The sequence below is a fragment of the Biomphalaria glabrata genome, chromosome 9 (assembly GCF_947242115.1).
Source record: "Biomphalaria glabrata chromosome 9, xgBioGlab47.1, whole genome shotgun sequence".
NCBI classification, from domain to species: Eukaryota; Metazoa; Mollusca; class Gastropoda; family Planorbidae; genus Biomphalaria; species Biomphalaria glabrata.
The window spans coordinates 24,802,226-24,822,849 of NC_074719.1; the positions used below are offsets into that span (position 1 = coordinate 24,802,226).

At 35.3% G+C, this 20,624-nt stretch overlaps 1 protein-coding gene across 12 annotated transcripts in view; it reads left to right on the forward strand.

The window, feature by feature from the left end:
* LOC106056324 (EVI5-like protein) overlaps window positions 1-20,624 on the forward strand; it is a 78,057-nt gene that overhangs the window by 11,436 nt on the left and 45,997 nt on the right. For 10 of the 12 annotated variants that reach the window (XM_056040582.1, XM_056040584.1, XM_056040589.1 and 7 more), the window contains 3 exons: window positions 17,964-18,244; window positions 19,618-19,698; window positions 20,385-20,472. In XM_056040582.1, coding sequence (XP_055896557.1) covers window positions 18,025-18,244; window positions 19,618-19,698; window positions 20,385-20,472 — 389 coding nt within the window. In that variant the 5' untranslated portion in view covers window positions 17,964-18,024. Of the gene's footprint in view, window positions 1-3,966; window positions 3,988-14,884; window positions 15,128-17,963; window positions 18,245-19,617; window positions 19,699-20,384; window positions 20,473-20,624 lie in introns of those variants that run through there. The other 2 variants (XM_056040588.1, XM_056040586.1) reach the window with 2 other exon arrangements.

The following is a 20,624-nucleotide window of genomic DNA, read 5'->3' on the forward strand; positions in this document are numbered from 1 at the left end:
CTCTATTCTTCTCTGTCAATATCTTTGATAGAATTTAATTCTGATGTTCTTTCTGAAAATATTGATACCTGCTTTTTTACCTGCCTGGGTGGACCACTTCGGTGGCCGATTTTGAGTTTGTGTTTCCACACAAACTGTCTTTGTAACCTTGTTTTTTTTAATGAATATATTAAGTATAAATTGGGTAGATAATAATATAAAATCAAATCACGCGCTCTTACCGTAAGTGGTTTAAATACTTCACTTTTGTTTGGGTAAATTTATTATTATAAATATTTTCGAAAAAACCAAACAAACCAACAAACATTGCTACAGATCCTCAGTTTGAATCTGTGGGTATTCGGGTGCATTGACGTTTGTTCTCTTTGTAAAGATAGTAGATATATCAGAATCAAAATATCCGGTCTAAATGGTGGACATGAGTTTCATCAAAGTATTCCTTGCAGGCGAGAACAAGAGTCAAGGTTTGATACTGCGCTTCACTTTGAATGAAGACCTTTGGAGACCTGTTTGTGTATTTATGTGTACCAGTTAAAACTTCATGCTGATGTGTTGTTCTGAGACCAACTGATGTTTCTATGTATCGTAGTTCATATGTCCTTGTGTATTGTTTGGTCCAAGTTGGTTGTTTCAAAAATAGATGTTTCAGGATTAACATCAAGTATTATATAGGCCACCTTGTTTTTCTTCTTTACGTTTGAATTGTTTTTCTTACAAATCTCATGCCGATAACTTAACACTATGTAACAAAGTCTTTGTGTTTATACACTGTAATAGTGATTGAATATAACATTCTCGCTAACTGAATATAATGGTTAGAATTCTGTTCTGACATCCAGTGAAATGTTGTTGGTTCCCTTTGTTTTATACTTACTTTATACGGATGACCCTGACCAGTTATTTATTTGGTAACTGAGAGGTGTCTGACATCACGCTGCCAATAGGAAACATTTGGTATTTGTTGACGTTTTACTTTGTTCCATTTCCCTCTTCACCTTCGTCTGTCCTTTTGGACCGTTGGGGCACCGCATGAGATCTGTTGACCAGCTCTTCATTCCCGTCTTTTGGCAGGACCGACCTGTCCATTGCTTGATATTGTCTTCTGATCACTTTTTTTTTGTCTACCTCTCCTTCTCTTGTCTGGAACTGTTCCATGCAGCAAGGACTAAGCGAGTATGTACGGTCTTGGTTCGCTGTTTTTTTTTTTAGAATGTCAACGTGGCACGCGATTGACACTATGATCCTGTTTTTTATTTCCTTGTGATGCGGTCCTAGCTCGTGATACCTATCATCTTTTTGTAGCATCTCCAAGGCCAGGAGCCTCTCATTCTATAGTCCACGATTCGCAAGCATACAATGATTTAGGAGCGCATCTGTCTGATTTTTAATGTGCCAAGTGTTATGTATACAGAATGGAAAAAAAAATATCTATAAAACCCACCAATAGTAATAGTGCAAAGTTTGAAGAGTAATTTCAGAAACTGTAATGTTAATTTTTTAAAATTTATGTTTAAACATTTTTTTATTTACACCTAATTAAGTGCGTTGAGTTTTAGATTTGTCTGCTTTGTAAATCTTTGTTAAACTTTGTCGCATCAAAGAGTCAATTTTTTTTTGACAAAGTGTTTGGAGACATTGCTACGATACTATTCTGATCATCTAGAAAAATGAAGGTGCAAAGGTATCTTTGCCCACTCTGTCGTTGTGTCGCTACCAAATAATAGAAATCCACTATTCATCTAGAATTACCTTTTACCTTTACCTATCCCTTAGCCTGTTGGACGGTTGGGACACCAGGCACGATTTGTCGACCGTCTTTATCCATTCCTCCCTTTTTTTTGCCTTGTTTAGAACCTCTCTCAATGGCAGGCCCGTCCATTCTTTAATGGTGTCCTCCCATCGCTTTTTCTGTCTGCCTCTTCTTCTTTTCCTGGCACTGTTCCCTGAAGGAAGGTCTTTGCGAGCCCCGTAGATCTTGTAATGTGGTCATAGGTTTTAAGCTTTCGTCTTTTTACAATAGTTAGCAGGTCGTCATGGGCTCCGATCGCTGCAGTAACCCTGTCTCTGATTTCTTGGTTTGTGATGCGGTCTTTGAATGTGATGCCTAGGATCCTTCTGTAGCATCTCAGTTCCATTGCTAGGATCCTCCTCTCTAGCTCTGCATTCAACGTCCACGACTCGCAAGCATATAAAAATGTGGCCATGACCAGGGAGCGCATCAGTCTGATTTTGGTGCCGAGGGCTAATACTACTAGAATACTAGATCTAAATCACCGGCGCACAAGTTATGTTCCGTGATCAAGCACAGAAAATAGACTGTAGTGTGGTCGTCAAATAGAGTTGTTATTATTTCACTTTTAGGGTCTTTGCATAACCTTGGACCGAGTAATATTTCTTCAGGGTAATTTATCTTAACGGACATATATATTAAATATATTAATATATGTTGGGTCAGAAACAAGTTGATAGTTCAACTTGGTCAAGCAATTTCTCATCTGCGTATCTTTCTCCTAAGTAGAAGATAAGGTATACCACTGCGTAGAGTTGACGACCCACTCACAAATGTCTCTGTTGTATTTGTTTCATCTATTTATATCTTTCGACTTTTTTTTCACGCTTATCCTGTTGCCAGATTGGATCTCCTGGCATCCTCTGCTCTCTGTAAGTTTGATGTATCGAATTAATAACTTAGTAAATTATAGTAGCAATAAAAGTTACAATAAGCTAGGTCGACACAACTTGTACATTGATGAGGGTGCTTACTGTTTAAACCTAGAGGCTCCATATCTTCTTCCATTTCTAATGGAGGACTTTGTCATGGTTAAACTGATTGAGATTTGTATCGACGTGAAGTTTACATTTAGGAAGTAAAACACTGTGTGTGTTTGTGTGTGTGAGAGAGTCAGTTTGGGGGGGGGGGGTTTAGTGAATTTTTTTTTTGTAACAGAAGTCTTCTCCATAATATAGGACATCCTGGATATTACGTCATTTTTTATTTGATGTGGGCTTATTATCACTAGACAGGGTTGAATCTATTGTTTTGATTTTAATGATGTCTGTATTAAGTACGCTAAAGTCAAACATCAACATTTTACTGTTGATTCTTTTAATAATGTCTCTATTAAGTACGCTAAAGTCAAATATCAACATTTCACGTTGATTCTTTTAATGATGTCTCTATTAAGTATGCTTTAGTCAAACATCAACGTTCCACTGTTGATTCTTTTAATAATGTCTCTATTAAGTACGCTAAAGTCAAATATCAACATTTCACGTTGATTCTTTTAATGATCTCTCTATTAAGTATGCTTTAGTCAAACATCAACGTTCCACTGTTGATTCTTTTAATGCTGTCTCTATTAAGTACGCTAAAGTCAAACATCAACATTTGAATGTTGATTCTGTTGCATTACAATCATTCTAGTTTTCATGGCCCCCTCCCCCAACCACCATCTTGTGTGTGTTGTTGTGTCTGCTGGAAACTAATTCATGATTTCATTTCTTCTCGCCCTGCGTTATATTCCCCCCTCCCTCTACCTCTCTTTGACTGTCTGTCTCACACTCACTCAGCCTCCCACACACGTTCTCTCTCTCACACACACACTTACTCACCACACCACACTTGGTTTGACATTGTGTGTGGATAAATGGCAGCATTATTTGTTCTCAAACATCCGACCATTAGTTTCTGCTGTGTATTTGTTTGCACCCATGTCTGTGTATGTGTGTGCGATTTTACTTTTTTTTTAAAACCCAGACATTCTTGAATTTGTACACTATTTTCGAACCATTCAAACTAAACCTAACGGATATTTTCACTGCCACGACACATTTCGTTGGAATTCTTCTTAAAACCTAGATCTAGTTGTTTCTTTCAAGCCTCATTGTTCTTGCGTTTCATTCAAGTTTAATGAGATAAGTGAATCTGAATATTGTGTATCATTCAGATGGAATATTTATAATTTAAAGGATATGTGCATATCAAATGTGTGTGTGTTTTGATATTTTAAGTATAATAGAGCTAAGTGTTTTTTTTAAATAACATTTTAAAGTGTAAGGGTCTTTAACAAATTGAAGATGGGGAACTTTTAAAAAAAAGCTTTGCTATTTAGCATCAAATGAAAAGGTTTTTGTTTAGTTACTGTAGCCACCATTACGTACTGATCAAGCTTTAAACATTGATAGTCGATGACTTTGCTTTTATTTCTGGTTGGGTATGCTGTCTTTTATTTCTGGTTGGGTATGCTGTCTTTTATTTCTGGTTGGGTATGCTGTCTTTTATTTCTGGTTGGGTATGCTGTCTTTTATTTCTGGTTGGGTATGCTGTTTGAGGCGAAGTTAGACTTCACTTTGTGCAGGTTATGTTGTTGAATGAATAATGTGTCGTGCAGTATTCGGCCGCTGGCGTAAATAATAGCAAGCGTTTATTAATGTTAGTTCAGGTTCCACACCTAGAGAAACATGTAGTCTACTTTCTATATTCTCATTTAGTTAATTTAGGCTACCGCAGTAGTTGTTATTATAGTAGAATTTTTGTAACCATGAAGTGGTGTCATGTATCCACTGTGCTTGACAGTCTCAACATAATGCATGTTTTATGACCTGGCGATTGCACTTACAGATAGCTGGTCATAAATAGAACATGATCTAAGACTGCCTTGTTCACTTCGGACACACCGCCCCAGGTATTGAATGCTGCGGTTTTCCAAACCAGTTTGACAGAAAGGTGTAAACAAAACTTCACCTATATATTTGTACACACCGAAGTGACGGAACTTGGAAGATTGGAAGTTGTCACCAGGCCTGGGGGGCGGAAGTTGTTCATGACTGTCACATCGCACCACCATCACCCACCCATACCTTCACCCATCATTTATTTCCTGGTTTTGTGGTCATTGTTTATATTTCCATTTGAAACTCGACTGAATTCATTATGAAAGAAAGTATGTGACTGGTGTTTATATACAGCGTAGTGTAGAGATCTAATTGCACATATGCTATTGTATTTACTTAATACGACAGAGTTGTATCCTAGTCAATGACTCTTATTAAATAGTTTCATTTTGTTCTTGAAGAAAAGAAATTGCAATTGTGTATACACATATACCAAGACGAGCGTTTATACGTTATTAAGTATTAGAACTATTCGTTTAGAATGACTACATATACTAAATGTCTTCTCCTGGAATACATCATAGGTCTTGCTTACTAGCTCAACTCCCTTTTGAGATTAAATGAGTTGTAACGGTTAGTTCTATCTAGTGTATCCTTAAGCTTACTTTGTAGTGGGGTTATGGATTCCACGGTGTAGATGCTGTTAGCGGACTAGCACGCCTGACTCTCAATATACATGAGCAAGATATTTTATTTGATGCTTATAGGACTATTTATAAATCATCTTACACTTAACACTAGTCAACATTTCTGAAGTTCAATATGCTTCATTTGAAGAGTCTTTTTCCCCTTTATATTGATGATGTTGTACATGGCAGAAAATGACTCCTGTTTATATCCCAGAGATATTAAATCATGAATTTATATTGGAGAACTTACTTAATTTTGCTTTTGTGTATCTATCGATCTTAACAGTTAGTGTGGTTTATGCCGTAAAGCTACAACTGTATTTGTATTCTATTTAAAAGAGCATCAGTACATTACCATTCTTCAACGTTATCTAGGTAATCAATAGTCAATTCAATTTGTACATTTGATTACAATGGTTTAGAGATATTGCTTTTACGTCATGGCTCTGTTGTTTTTTTTTTGTTGTTTTTTTCATAAAAACTCTGGACACGTTATTATCAAGATCAATGTTTTACTTTCATATATAGGTCAGTTCGGCAGGGGCGTAGCTTGAAATTTTCCATCGTTTGGGGGGGGGGGCGAGCGGATTTTTAAATTCCCCCCTCCTCCCCCCACCCTAGGCACGCCACTGCAGTTCAGTTGGGTGTCCCTATTATGTTATAGTTTCATTGTTATCTTTCTTTAACAATGCTACATTTACCTGCTCACATTATTTTCATGCACTAAATCAAATGATCATGCATGTTTTAGTGCTGTTTTTTAGCGTCCCCGAAAAGACGCTATTAGTTTTGTGTGGAATGTCTGTCCGTCCGTGCGTCCCGTTTATATCTCGTAAACTAGAAAAGATAGTGAAAATCCAACATCATAATATCTTAGACGTTTTAAAGTTCTGATGCAACGGCTACATTTTTCTTTTCTGAAAGCGAAAAAATCTTATTTTTAAAATCAATTATGCAAGCAGTTTTTTTTTATAAAAATCACCACTTTTACAACTATTCACTATTAATAGTAACAAACACTGGAGGCTCTTTAGTAAGGGAGATAGCTATTAACCATATTTTAACAAATGGCAAATGGTTTTAGATTTTTTGTCAAAAAAAAAAATTCTTTTTACATTTTTATTGCTAAGTTCTGTCATACTTACACATGTCATACTACTTACTCATACATACTAACTACTACATTTACATTTACACACACAAAATGTTTACTTTTACCCCACTTTGGGAAACACTGGTCTAGATCTATTACAAATTGAATGACATGACTGATCTAAACTGATTGATACAATGACACATTATATATTTTATGTTTTTTCTTGCTTATTTGCTGAGTTAGTTCACGTTACATCTGAGTTGATTTAATGTATTCCAATGTGTACTCTGATTTTAATGTATTCATTCTCACCACAGTTTGCTACAACGTATTTAGTAATAAGTCAAACTGGTACCTTATTCTTTTGGTCTAGTCGTCCCTTGCATAAGTAGTGTAACGTTAGAGAGACTTTCCTCTTGGCCTCAACACATTCATCATGCAAGCTCATGTCTTCCTTTGTGTATTTATGGTAACGTGGAATCGATGATTCTCATATTCTAAATGCGTTTTTTTTCTAAACTGCTACAGAAAGGGAGGCAAGGCAATAGAAATACTAGAATTTGTTGTGCCGTTTGGGGGCCTAATCGTTTACACCATATTTTTTGTTACCACCACTAGAGCTCGTCTCCCCACAGTCGCTCTAGATTTCCAATCTCAAACTTAATGTTTTTTTTAGGATAGGATGAATGCAAAATCTACAATAACATTGCTCTGATGAAATGACAATAGTTGAATAGTGTGACGTATAGTTGAATTAATATTACGCACAATCCCTTTCAGAAGTTACAGTCAGGTCATAGATCATACATTTCTAAAGAATCCCCCAAACGTTAGCCTAACGAATCTCTTTGTTTACTGTCTTTGCCTTCACTTGTCTCACTCCTGTGTTCATTGAACTGTAGCCTTGTTCTCAAACATTTCATTGCAAGCAGATTTGTGGCTCTCCCAAAGATGTCCCTCAGAGTACTCCACTGTTTTTTGTTTCCTTGGTCATCTTGCTAGTGTTTCTCTTCCAAAAGATTTTACATAGGTGCACAAGAAATGTGTTTATGTATCAAACTATGAATTGCGGTATCTTTTGGACCCAGTGAACTGCGCTTAGAATTCACATGTTCTTTGCTTGCACTTACTTTTTTACATTGACAAATCATTCATTCTAATGTATTTCTTTTCAACTCTTCTCTTTAAATCAACATAAGGCTTTTATATCATATGCCCTATAGATCGCAATGTCTGAAAAAGGTTACCTTAATTAATAGCCTTGCTAAACAGATTTAAAGTTTTATCTAATACTATACACATTCATTAAATGTGTTCTTAAGATACATATTAATCAAAGAAAGATGGTGTCTTACCTTTGCATATGCAAAAAGGATATTATTGATACTCAATCTCAAGAGCAATAAAACCCATAGACTCATGGAACGTTAGACTTCAACGGTAAATAAATATTTTAAATTCAATAATTAATGAAATGATCTTTCTGAAATTTATAGAAATGTGTGACATGCAGCACGAGCTTATGTGCGAAATTTCAACTCGATAGGATTTGGGACAACTGCCCAAATAAATGACTAGTTTTTGACTATGATCATAGTGTGAGTTAGTAGTAGTCAATGGCAACACTTAGCGTGAGCCACAGGACAATCAAGTGTTTGTATTGTATGAGAGAACCTTGTCACTCAGCCAACGTACGATGTGGTCTCGAGCACTTATTTCAATACATTTCAAGAAAGGATGGGCACAGCCTTCACAGTTTGGTTGCCACTCTTGCCAGCTATTGGTTACTTGCACACACACACAATATGATACACATCAAATTCTTAGACGCCTCCCTCCTCTGTCCAGTAAATGTGAGTAAATAATATCGGCATTGAAATGACTTGTTTCGTAAAATACCAAACAGACCTTTCGTTTATTAGAATGTCTACTCTGCCTAGTCCTTCTCTGAGATGTTCAATGTCTACTCTGCCTAGTCCTTCTCTGAGATGTTCAATGTCTACTCTGCCTAGTCCTTCTCTGAGATGTTCAATGTCTACTCTGCCTAGTCCTTCTCTGAGATGTTCAATGTCTACTCTGCCTAGTCCTTCTCTGAGATGTTCAATGTCTACTCTGCCTAGTCCTTCTCTGAGATGTTCAATGTCAACAATGCCATTATACTAAAAATCAGAGATGGAACATCGCCAGCAGCTCAGTTTACTAATAGGCGTGCCCAGCTTCAAAGCAGGTCAATGTAGTCCCATGCATCCAATTATCATCAGTGGCTTAGCTCAAGTCTTTGAAGACTTAAGAAGGATAAACTATCATTTATTATAATGAAGTCAAGATTATACAGAAAAAAAGACTTGTTCCAACTAAATCTTTTAAGTGGGTGAAAGGTACAATTATGAACTTTTATATTGTACTTAAATACGGTCCACATTCCAGTTTGTTTGCTTGACAGATTTATAGTTACGATTGTAGACACCCTTGACTTATGTTTTAGTATACAGTTTTATAACAGTCTCAGTGTATGGATACATTCTGGACAATGTAGATATTCGTTTAACATTATATGATAACATTTAGCGGCTGCTAATTGTATTATAATTTTTGTATATCACTAATCTTGAGAATGGATAGTTTTGACTATTGCATATTGTTATCATCTTACTCTAAGTATGCATCAGGTAGAGATGTGCAATGAAGTATCTAATCTGGGTTTCCAGTTGGACTTCTGCTTCAGTCTTCATGTGTAGCCCAGCTCTAGTTCGTGTGTGAATGATAGTTCGGGCAGATCAGAAAGCCTCATTGTATGATATTAATTCTTAGTTCTACAGCTGATTGTATGATATTAACTATGATGATGTTTAGTTCCACAACCTAACTCAGACTTTATACAGCGCATCAGAGCTTGGTGATGTACTTTGTCTTTTTCTGTCACTTAAGGAATCCTAACACTTTGCGACACTATTAAGTTTTGACTTAAACTTTGGGGCTGAAAGGAATTGTGATAGATAGTAATATTATAATGACAAACAACGGCATAGTTAATTGGTTAACACTTGTTATCAGTGTCCTTCTGCGTTCAAAGTCAAATGGTTGTTATGTGCTCCCAGATCACTTTCTTCCGCGATCTCGTAATGCTTTGAATGTTTTGCAGGCATTCTGTACATCGTTTCCAACTAAGTCCTCTAGGGTAACGGTGTTCGTCTCGTGCCCCCAAGTGTTCTTAACATTTCTTCCATAGTTTATCTTTATCTCCATAAGCTGTGTAGGTCCGCACTGTTATCTCTAATCCTTGAGTGAAAGTGCACTAGGTCATTGACTGTTTAGTGCTGACGTAATCGTTCAAAGATGGCAAGTACAACCAAGTGGTACAGTTGATTGGATAGTTGTCTTGACCTACCATGCTGTTTGTCCAGAGTAACGCCGTCAATGTACCAATAATCTAGCCCGCACTGATAATTTTTGTAACCTAGTTTACAGTCAAGATTTTGGGAACTTATCTCCAATAACTGCATAGCACAGCTGAGTTAATTTGTAGGTAAACATTCTTGAATTTATTGTAGATCTATATGTATGGATTGAATTTTGTTAGTCTGTTAAGACATTGTACTTTCCTCCCGTAAGATGTTGAAAAAAAAATTGAACATTTCCCAAGATAGGCTTCCTTGGGAAGGGACCAAGCTTTGAAACATTGACCAGAGATAAGTGCCATCAGATAAAGTGTTCGCATTATCACCGTTCCCGACCGGGTCACGCATTTTTATGCCCTTTACAGTCCACCGTAGTCCACATCAACTACCACATTTGTGCTAAGTCTCTGTGTAAAGTCTTGATTGCTTTGAAGTGCTTCTCTGCAGCGCTTTATTATTATTATTATTTTCTAATCTAATGTTTTGGCTTAAAAATGGTTGAAAAACGATTGCAAGAGACAAACAGTGTTAAAGGAAAGGGGCGGGGTGACAGTTTTGAGCTAGGTGACTTATCCCCAATATGTTTTTATTAATGACAGCCACCCGCCCCTCCACTTCTTTGTATTAGATTTCATTACTTTCAAATATTCGAATATTTTGAGGATCGGATAATACTTTAACAAAATGTTAGTATCATTTTTGTTTTCATAATGAAAGCCTGTACATTTTCTTCTTTCTCGTATCGATTTTTAAGAAATTCTCTGGGGTGTCCTAAAAATCCTTGTTCAAAATCTCAGTATTCACCGAGATGAAACCGAAACTGCTTGGTTTTGAAGCCAAACAATTTACTAATCAGACGCCACGCCCCAGATAAGCAAGGTTATCATTTATACAATAATTCTTCAGAAACTACGGGTCTGTTTAACGACGACTGAAAGTTACGACGGACTTTCACGAATAACCATTCATTCCTTTTAATTCCGATATACGACCAAATTTCAAAGCTACGACAGATGGCAGAGCGATATTTTTGAATATCGCACGCTGTGCGGATCAGTGGCAGCACTGTGGTGTGTACGATAAGCAGGGCCAACGCGATCACTCTTTATCACACCGAGAACTTCTTTTTTTTTCTACACTATTACGATCCTAACGTATCTGATCAACATGGCTGACAAAAGGAAGAGTACAACTTCTTCAAGATGTTTCACTAAGAAGCCCAGAAAAAAAAACATCGACCTAGACACGAAGATGAAGATCCTACAGAAGGTGGAATGAAAGTCTTAGCCACTGTCTGAAATACCGTTCTGTCTGGGAGGGATCCAAACAGATGTCATTATTTGACATTACCGATAGCTGGTATCCCAAGACGCTTGAGCTAGAGGCGATTTCTAAGGCCGAACATTCCAGGAAACTTCAATACATTTTTTCTCTGTACCAAATGAACGTTCGGGTGACCACCATAAAACGTCCTTTGAGGAACGGTGTATAGATAGTGACACGGTTGTTTTCTATCCCCGCCGGTGCAGTGGGCTCCATCCATAGACACACCAAGACCCCAACGTGGTTTTGTTTTGGTAACGTATTTGGCTAATTGTCTTCTCTAACGGCATTTTCCGCCCATACTGAGAAGCATTGCCCGGGGTTTCGGAATATAACGGATTCGTCTTATTATTGAAATCGATTCATTAAATATTAATTCGCAATTTACCTTGAGTGAATTGATTAGCTGTTCGAGTTTTCTGTAGCATGGTGATTGGAGTGAAATGTGTACTCACATTGAAGCTGTCTTTTATCGGTACCACCTTTGCCGACATTCATCTGTCACCACTATTTATCCCACTTTTGACACCAATAAACGTCAACACGTTATTTTGGATGGTCGTGGGTGACATCGGGTTCATATTATATCAGGATGCATTCTTTCACGTTCGTACCTCTCTCTCAAATGAGGAAATAACTCTTTAAGTGTGGCAGACACAAATAATACGTTTCATATAGATAATAATAACACCACCACATAGGAAATATACACAATCCATGGGTAATCAGTAATAATTCTTGGTAGTAATACTTGACAATGATACAAACGTATTGACTGGTACAAATCTCAACTGCTTTATTATAACTCTATAGATAGATTGCTACAACTAACCTATAGAGTGATTACCTTCAATGACTGCTTTTATTGACTGCTACCAGGTAACTTATCTCAAGGTTAAAAGTGTTTACCTTTAGAAACCACGAATTATAAATTCCACTCATAATATCAAAATAGGGTATCCAGTGTATGGCACCAACTTTCAGGTGTGACACATCCATCCTTTCTTTTTGGTGGATTTCTTGGTCAGTGACTTCTTAAAACGTCTTGAATTTTGAACTATCGAGGACATCTTCGAATTCATTGGTCAGTCCGTTGACTTTGCGTCCCAGTAATGTCCCTTGTATTACAAGCTGTCAATGTAAACTAAGTGCATGTGTTTATCTTTATTCTGCCGGGTATCTTTGAGAGGAATGGATGAATCTTTTCTCTGCATGTCTGGTTCAAAGGTCAGCACGTACACGAACAGTTATTCATCTTCAGCCAGTGATTGCGTTCATACATCTTCTGATGGAGTTCATCAATGTAGCTTGGTTTAGTTTGACACTCAGGAATGTTGCCTCGGGCTTCAATATTTTCTTGCTGACGTCTTTGATAATTAATTGATAAACTTACAAAATGTAAGCCACTTCAAAATTAATTAGAATTTCTTAAAACAAGATTGACATCGATAGTTTAGTTTTTCAGTTGTTTTTTTTCAAACACAGGGTCCAAAATCTTAGGCTACCTTTTGATCTAGTCCTGACACGACGAAATAAAGCTTGTTGCCAACAGTTGTCCAGTCATTTTTTGTTTGTTTTTTTTTTTCCGTTCAAATTCACTCTGCAATGTCTTGTGAAAGAAGTAATTCTTTTAAAGCTGTTATTCATATACTACTTATAAATCCAATGGTTGTTATTGCGCCTTATATTCGTAGATACATCTTGTGTTGTTTAGACTCTACTGGCTTGTGCACTCTAAATGTTTCCATGTAGACAGATGAACCGAAGTCATCCTGTGCGGTAGATCTAAGTCACTGTCTTGTATAAACTAGTTTGACTTTCTGCACAATGCTGATCTTCTTTTTTTAACGTTTTGTTGTGATGTGGACATCGTGTTGTTTTCTACGTACATCTCCAGCTGTACACTCAGCTTTTGTTTCTTTTACCAAGACACTTTCTATCCTCACACAAAGCATGAAGCAGTGATTCTAGTCAGACTGGCTGTGTTCTTACTGGCTTCTAATCCTGAGCGTACTATCTTCCTATATTCAGATTCCCTTTTCCCCCATCTTAAAACTTCAGGCTTGAGATATCTCTTGTCTTTTTTTCAATACACTGTTCAATGCTAGATCTAGACAACTGTTTCCCCAAGGAACTCAACTAACTTGCTTCAAGACTCCCCAGACCTTTGTTCTAGGTGCACACCCTAAATAAGCTGCAATGATAATGCATGTATGTTTTTGTATTTGTCCACTTTTGTTTTCATCTCAACTATTTATTTCCTACCCAAGTCTCTTACTATTAACATTGTCAGCTCTCTATACATCAAACTATTAGTATTAGTAGTATTATGAGATATTTGGCTTGCGTTGGGCGTGTTTAGTCACACTTAATGTTGTAGGAACGAAAACAGAAATATTTATATAAAAAAAAATCTTATTAAAAAAGGAAGAACCACAAATTCACCGTCAGGAATAATATCCTTTATTTCTTTTTAAAATTAATTAATTACCACATTCTTATGATCGACTATTTCAAATTGATCCGAGAATGGAAAGTGAAAAAAAAAAACGTATACAAAACATATTAAGGGGAATAACTCCATAGACACAGCCACGTTCCTCAATCTGTAGCAGTTATTCTCTTTATTGAATATCAAACAAAATAAGTAATTACCTTGTTGGTTAATTTTTGTTATTGATTCATGTTTTGTTAGGTTAGGCTTTGTTAGGTTCAATAAATAAATAAAACTATATAGACTGGGTGAAAGTGTTTTGTTATAGTGTACACTAAATTCCTTTTGGGCGTCATTAGATAGGCCTACACGTTACCGACGTCAGGGAAACGAAGACTTTGGGACATGTTTATTTGATATATTATGTATGATTGAACTTCATATGTAAAGCGAGTCCATTGATTTATGTGCCGTGCGTGAGCGCGCGAGTTGTGTTTTATCTATTTATCTATCTATCTATCTATCTATCTATCTATCTATCTATCTATCTATCTGTCTGTCTGTCTGTCTGTCTCTCCGTGTGTCTGTCTGTCATATGTCCGCTGTCTCTGTGCGTCTGTCTGTTTACTTTACACTGTAACCAAGTAACTAAACAGACTGATCTTTGGAATGTTTCTACTTGTCATTCTTTATAAATACCAATCTTTCAGAATCTCTTTCTCTCTCTCTTATCAGTTGTCTGTATCTAGTGATTACAAATAAGTGTTGAATACAAGGAAAGTGCTAAACGTCTCTTAGCACATAGTAACACGAAAACAAAATGTTGATATGTTCACATGTCGAAGCCAGACATGTTGACCTGACCTAGTTTATATCAGTACGTGGGAAGCTGCTGTGGTGTGTATGTAAACATAGGCATGTACCACCGGTCATGTCAACACCGACATCTCAAACTGTCGTGCATCTGTCAGAGCACACTGTAGCATAGTGTCGCCAACTGCCACTTAAAAAACACACACACACAGTAAATCAGCTTTAAGCAAACATTGATGTATTGTATGCTACACATAATGAGCGCGAACAGAAGTGTGATAGATTACAGGCAAGTGATTGACTGCCTTACGTGGTAACTTTGCATTGGGCTAAATAGTAGCCACTTTTTTTTTTTTAAATAATATGTGTCATGTGATTAATGTTTTCCTACACGTTGGTGAATATGTATGCAAGATACGCCCCTTACCTCCCGCGTTGGTGAATTTGTATGTAAGATACACATCTTGAAAGTGTTCATTTCCCCCCCCAATCAACGTCTTTAGAAAGGGAAGGCGAAATCAATTTCAGGAGCACTGCTAGATATCACAAGTTTAGCTTAGTCAAAAGATGTTTTTTTGGGGGGCCTTTAATAGCACTATCAGTTCTGTGCAATGAGTGAGATCTTGCTATTAAAGCACATATATATTTAATGTGACAAAAAACTTGTTTTTAAATAGCATATAGGTCTACATTTTTCTAAAAACTATGTACAAGGCTTTCATTGGATTAAACAATAGCATTTAGAGTACAATACTTATCAGTGAGTCTTTTGTGTTTTTCATACTAGATTCTAAATAATAGTAAAAAGTAGCCATGTTATTCCTGTATGTGTCTATTGTCTTGAATAGTAAGTATGTATCTTTAGTATCTTACTAGCAGCCTAGACTATTTCTAATGTATTTACTTTCATGATAAAATAAATGTTTCACAGTAAAAATCTATAGTTTGTGAATTTTTTTATGTAAGCAGGTAGTTTTGTTGCCTATGTATTTTATTAGTGGCCCCTAAAAGGGGAATAGACACTATTAATTTTGTGTTGTCTGTCTGTCCATCAGTCCGTCGTCCCATTTAGAATTAGAAAAGATATTAAAAATCCAACACCATGATATTTTAGACCATTCAAAGTTCTGATGCAATGGCTACTTTTTAATTTTTAAAATCAACTATGCAAGCAGTTTTTTCATAAAAATACACTATTTTTTACAACTATGTACTATTAATATTAATTACTATTAATAATAACAAACACTGGAGACTGTTTAGTAAGGGAGATGACTATTTAACACAATTATGCAAACGATTTTAGATGTTTTGTCAAAATTTTTTTTCTTCTAAAATTGTATAAGTTATGTAATCTCAGTTCTACAAACTACCTATTTTATAAAAAAAAAATGTTTACTTTTATTTTTAAAGAGACAAAATCTATTTAATATGCATTTAAGTGGAATTGAATATAAAACAACAATTAATAAGCAGTGTTTCATATTATATAGTGAACCATCATGTACTATTATAGACCTTAAACACTGAACTAAAGGGAAAAGTTTTATTTGTTGAGACTTTATATGAGAGATTGGCCCTTAACAACACAATTAGATAATCATTCAGTAATATCAGTTAGGCCAGGTTCACATTTAACTTCACCACCTATCCTTTAGTCTGTTGGAACTTTGGGAAACCTGACAAGATCTGTCATTCACTGAAAGGGCCGTCCATTCTTTGATGTTCTCTTCCCATCACTTTCTCTGTCTTCCTCTTCAGCTTCCTCCTGGTACTGTTCCCTGTTTGCAAGCCCTGAGGATGTTGTGATGTGGCCATAGATTTTGAGTTTATGTTTTTTGACAAGCGTTAGCAGGTCATCGTGGGGTCCGATTGCTATATCAATCCTGTTTCTAATCTCTTCATTCGCGATGCAATCTTTGTAAGTGACACCTAGGCTTTAACTATAGCTCCATAACTTTCAGCTCATCGAATACTTATGAACATTAACAATGTAATAATAATAATATAAATAAATCTCTGTATCCTGTCTTATCAAGTCGTTAGTCAAACAATACAACTGTATCACTAATAATTTTGATACGAGCATGTCTCTTCTCTTTGTATCTTTTTGTAGTTGTTGATAGTTTGTAGTTCATAGTTTCTGATATTCTTTCTGAAAATATTGAAACCTGCCTTTTAACTCCCTGATTTTTTGTTTTCCTTTAGTGAATGTCTCTATTCCTGTTTACTTTATAAAGCTTATTTTAATTTCTTCTCTCTATAAATGTGACACTAGTGTTAGATTTTTGTACATTATATTAAAAGTTTTAAATACAAGTTTTAAAATAATGTTGATAAGTACATGCATATATATTGATTTATTTTTACAAAGATTATAACAACTCTGTCTGGTAAAAAGTTTGTACATGTTATTTCTCCCACATCCAATCTTGGATCAAGCTGAAATTTTGCAAAATCATTTCTTTCATCTGACAACACAAGAATCATTATAAAAAAATTAACAAATTAGTTTAGTCTAGATTTATTACAAATTTAATTACATGACTAATACAAACTAATTGATACAACTATGCTTAATACAAGCTTTTTAAAATTTTTAAAAATTATTTTCTTGTTTAAGTTATGCAACTACTTATCAAGATTAGTATAATATTAACAATATATGTTTGTGTTTTCTTTTCTCTCCTGTCTGACTTGAAACCATTCAATTTATTGTTAATACAATTCTAACAGATGATAGAGTAGTCCTACTGTCATGAAATTGAGACATAAAAACTACCTATTCAAATGAATTATTTTTGTTTTACATGGTGTGAATAGAGACTTCATATTCCTCTTGTTTACCTGTTCTCTTCTCCTATTGACTCTTGCTGTGCTGTCATAGTGAACTAATAGTACTCCATGTGTAATTTGTTAGGCAGGAGATACGCTGAGCAGATTGGCACATACAATCCATTGATTCCTGTCTGTCATTAATGTATTTGTCTTCCACACACTTTGTCATTAGTGAAATTTGTGTGTCAACAGTTGAGCTGACATGAAATCATCTAAATGTCTCTTTAAAAAAATGGCATTCTATCTATAATTTTTAGTTACCTAATTTTTATGAGATTCAGTTATATTTTAACATAATAGAAAATAAAGTTAGTTTAATTTTAAAATATTTGTCGCTTGATGAGTTTGTCTATTAAGATTATTTTTATGGTTTGCTGTTTGATAACATTTATAAAAGAGTGTTTTAACCAATGAATGATTTAGATCTAGATGATATCACATTTGTTAGTATGCTTGTTGTTGTTCCATGTGTTATTAACAATATCAGTGCTTAATTTTTCATTAACAGCGTTAGTGGTATATTTGTCAGTTTTTCATTGGTCAGTAACATTGCCAGTGTTACATTTGTCATTAACATTGTCAGTGCTATATGTGTTATGTTACTACAGTTACATTTGTCAGAGATATTGTTAATGTAACATTTGTCATAGACATAATCATTATTACTTTTTTCAGTAACAGTTTACATAGTTTTAGTTTAATGTAATTGCTCTAAGCAGGCTATGTTATTATGATAATGTATTTATTTTCCCCTACAGTTGAACCATTGGATAGTTTGTGCAATGGTGGAGGAAAGCAGTATTCACCCTATAGACTGCCATGATGGAAGTTGGGGATAACCAGCCACTCAGGCTAGATAGCAGGCAGGATAGACCATCAAAAATTATTCTCAGTGTGTCCAATTTTGTCCAGAAATCTAAACTGGCCAGTGGTCCAACCCAGCTGACTCCTGGGGTGACCATAAATGGCCAGGGGATTGATTTGAATCAGAACTGCACTGCCCCTAGTCATTTGGACCTGACTTCCATGGAGGGAGACAGTAAGTCACTATAGTTAGAGTAGTAGTACTAGTTGTAGGTTTTTAGAGTTAAAATGTTTATTGTGCAGTACAACTTGTTATTGCAGTACAGCAGGGCACTATTAACAAACGAATGTCTTTCTTGAGCCATAGGGTTATAATGCATTTGATGAGAAAGATTATAAAATAGGTAGCAATCATCCACCTTAGTCTACATGAGCTTTTATTTCTAGTTTTACAGGAGCTGTTAATTCTAGTTTTTCTGACTTACTAGGTGCATCAGGCTTAGGGCACTTATATGCCACTAAGTTGTCTTGAAACATGCACTGCAGCAGTGTTTCCCAAACCTTTTCCTTAACTGAACACTTTGCACATACTGAGTATTTAGCGGAACACTGCTTTATTTTTTTTTTAGAGATTAATTCACGTGATGGCCTACTATTTAATTATTCCAGTAGTTCGTGGAACACCTATTCAGGCCTTGCGGAACACTAGGGTTCCACAGAACTTGAGAAACAAAGAAGCAGATTTGGTGTAAGCTAATTCTCTCTGTTGGACCTACATCATCTCTCTAGCTATAGCTTCATTTGTTACCAGCTTCCATATTATTTAAGTGCCTTCACACAAACACACAGTGATATTGAAGTTGTCAATCATAAGTTTGCTACTAGAGATCTGAATGATTACACATAGTGATTTGTGATTTACACATGCACCTTAGTTGCTGACACACAAGATCTAAAACATCTGCTCAGAATAATGCCTCAGTAATCTTGGTACAAGAACTTGCTTTGTGTTTAGCTAAATCTTATATCATTTGATGTAGTTTAGGTAATAGGATGTTATGTAGCATTTCAAATTACATTTGTATTTCTATTATTGTATAAATTAAACTTATAATAGAACAGGATGACACTCTTTAACTGTGAAGATTTGGGGCTTAAAGATTGTTATAAGGCATGTAGTCTAGAGAATGACATTTGTATGATGATTCCCCTCAACCTATCCATTAGTTTGTTGGACTGTTGGGGCACCATACAAGAACTGTCAACCGTCTTTCTCCATTCCTCTCTGTTCTTTGACTTGAATAGAATTTCATTCACTGACACGCCTGGTCCATTCTTAGATGTTGTCTTCCCATTGCATGGACAAATGAAAGATGATTTTGACTGTGCTGAAGGGAGTAAGGGCTAAATTCAAACATTCACTCTAGCAAGAACAATACGCTTCCATTTCAGTGTTGCATTTTTCATTTGTCAGTTACAATGAGTAAATGTTTATCTCAAATTTTACCAAACACTACCTTTTTTTAAAGCTTTTTTTCCCTTTTATGTTGGATAGTTAATTCAGTCATAGCCTCTTTGATTTATGGTTTACTGATTGTCATTGTTTAGCTTTTTACAAAAAGTCAACGACCAGCCCTGTAGTCAGCAATGGCAGTGACAGACAGACTAATGGGGACACTCTTACACAGGGTAAGCCTATAGACTTGTAGATTGTGTTGTCCTCTATATAAATATTAATGTATGCTAGGCAAGGTCATGTTTTTTTGTGAGTGTATAAAAGATAATTATGAAAACTGAAATAACAAAGAAAAATGTGTAGAACCGATGAATTATCTCTCAATGTTTGATTTGTAATTTTTTAATGTACAGGAAAATATCACTAAATTGCTTTCCCCACAACCTTAGTTGTTTTTTTAAAACACTGATTCATAATTTTTTAAAATTCAACATACAAAAAAATAATTTAGAGAAAAACAAAGTGGCAGGAACTCTATTTGATGATTAGTTGTTTGTACTGACATAAAAAAATTAATTGTCAGTTTGCCAAAATTTTTTTAGAGTAGATAAAAGAAAATTCTTAGTAAATTTACTAGTCAGTCAAGTATTCAAATAGATGGAAATTACATCACCCTCTTAAAAGTATGACGTCATTAAATAGTTTAGCATAAAACAATGCAATAAATAAGTCTTTCGGTAAATAATAATTTAAAAAAAAATACTTTCTGTAAAAAAATATGATTAGTTCATACTTTAAAAATAAAAAAAATTCATTTGTTTACTCATTGCTGTAGTTATAGATTAAGCATACAGTATTTAAAAAAGAAAAATTTTATTTCCCATATACATTGTATGTATGGTATGTCTCTGTATTCCAGGCGAAGGTTCTCCATTACATACTACAAACACTGATGTCAGACTACCTACAGAGGAGGAGTTGTTGAAACAGCTGGAAGAGGCAAACAGGTAGATTTACTTTGAGTGAAACACTAAGCTCTTTGAAGACTAATTTTTTAAAATATTTTGGACCTGCTGGCACATTTCTTAGTAAGTTTTATGACACTTTTAAAACAATGGAAGAAATTATTATGGATTTCTAAAACACCCACAATCATTAA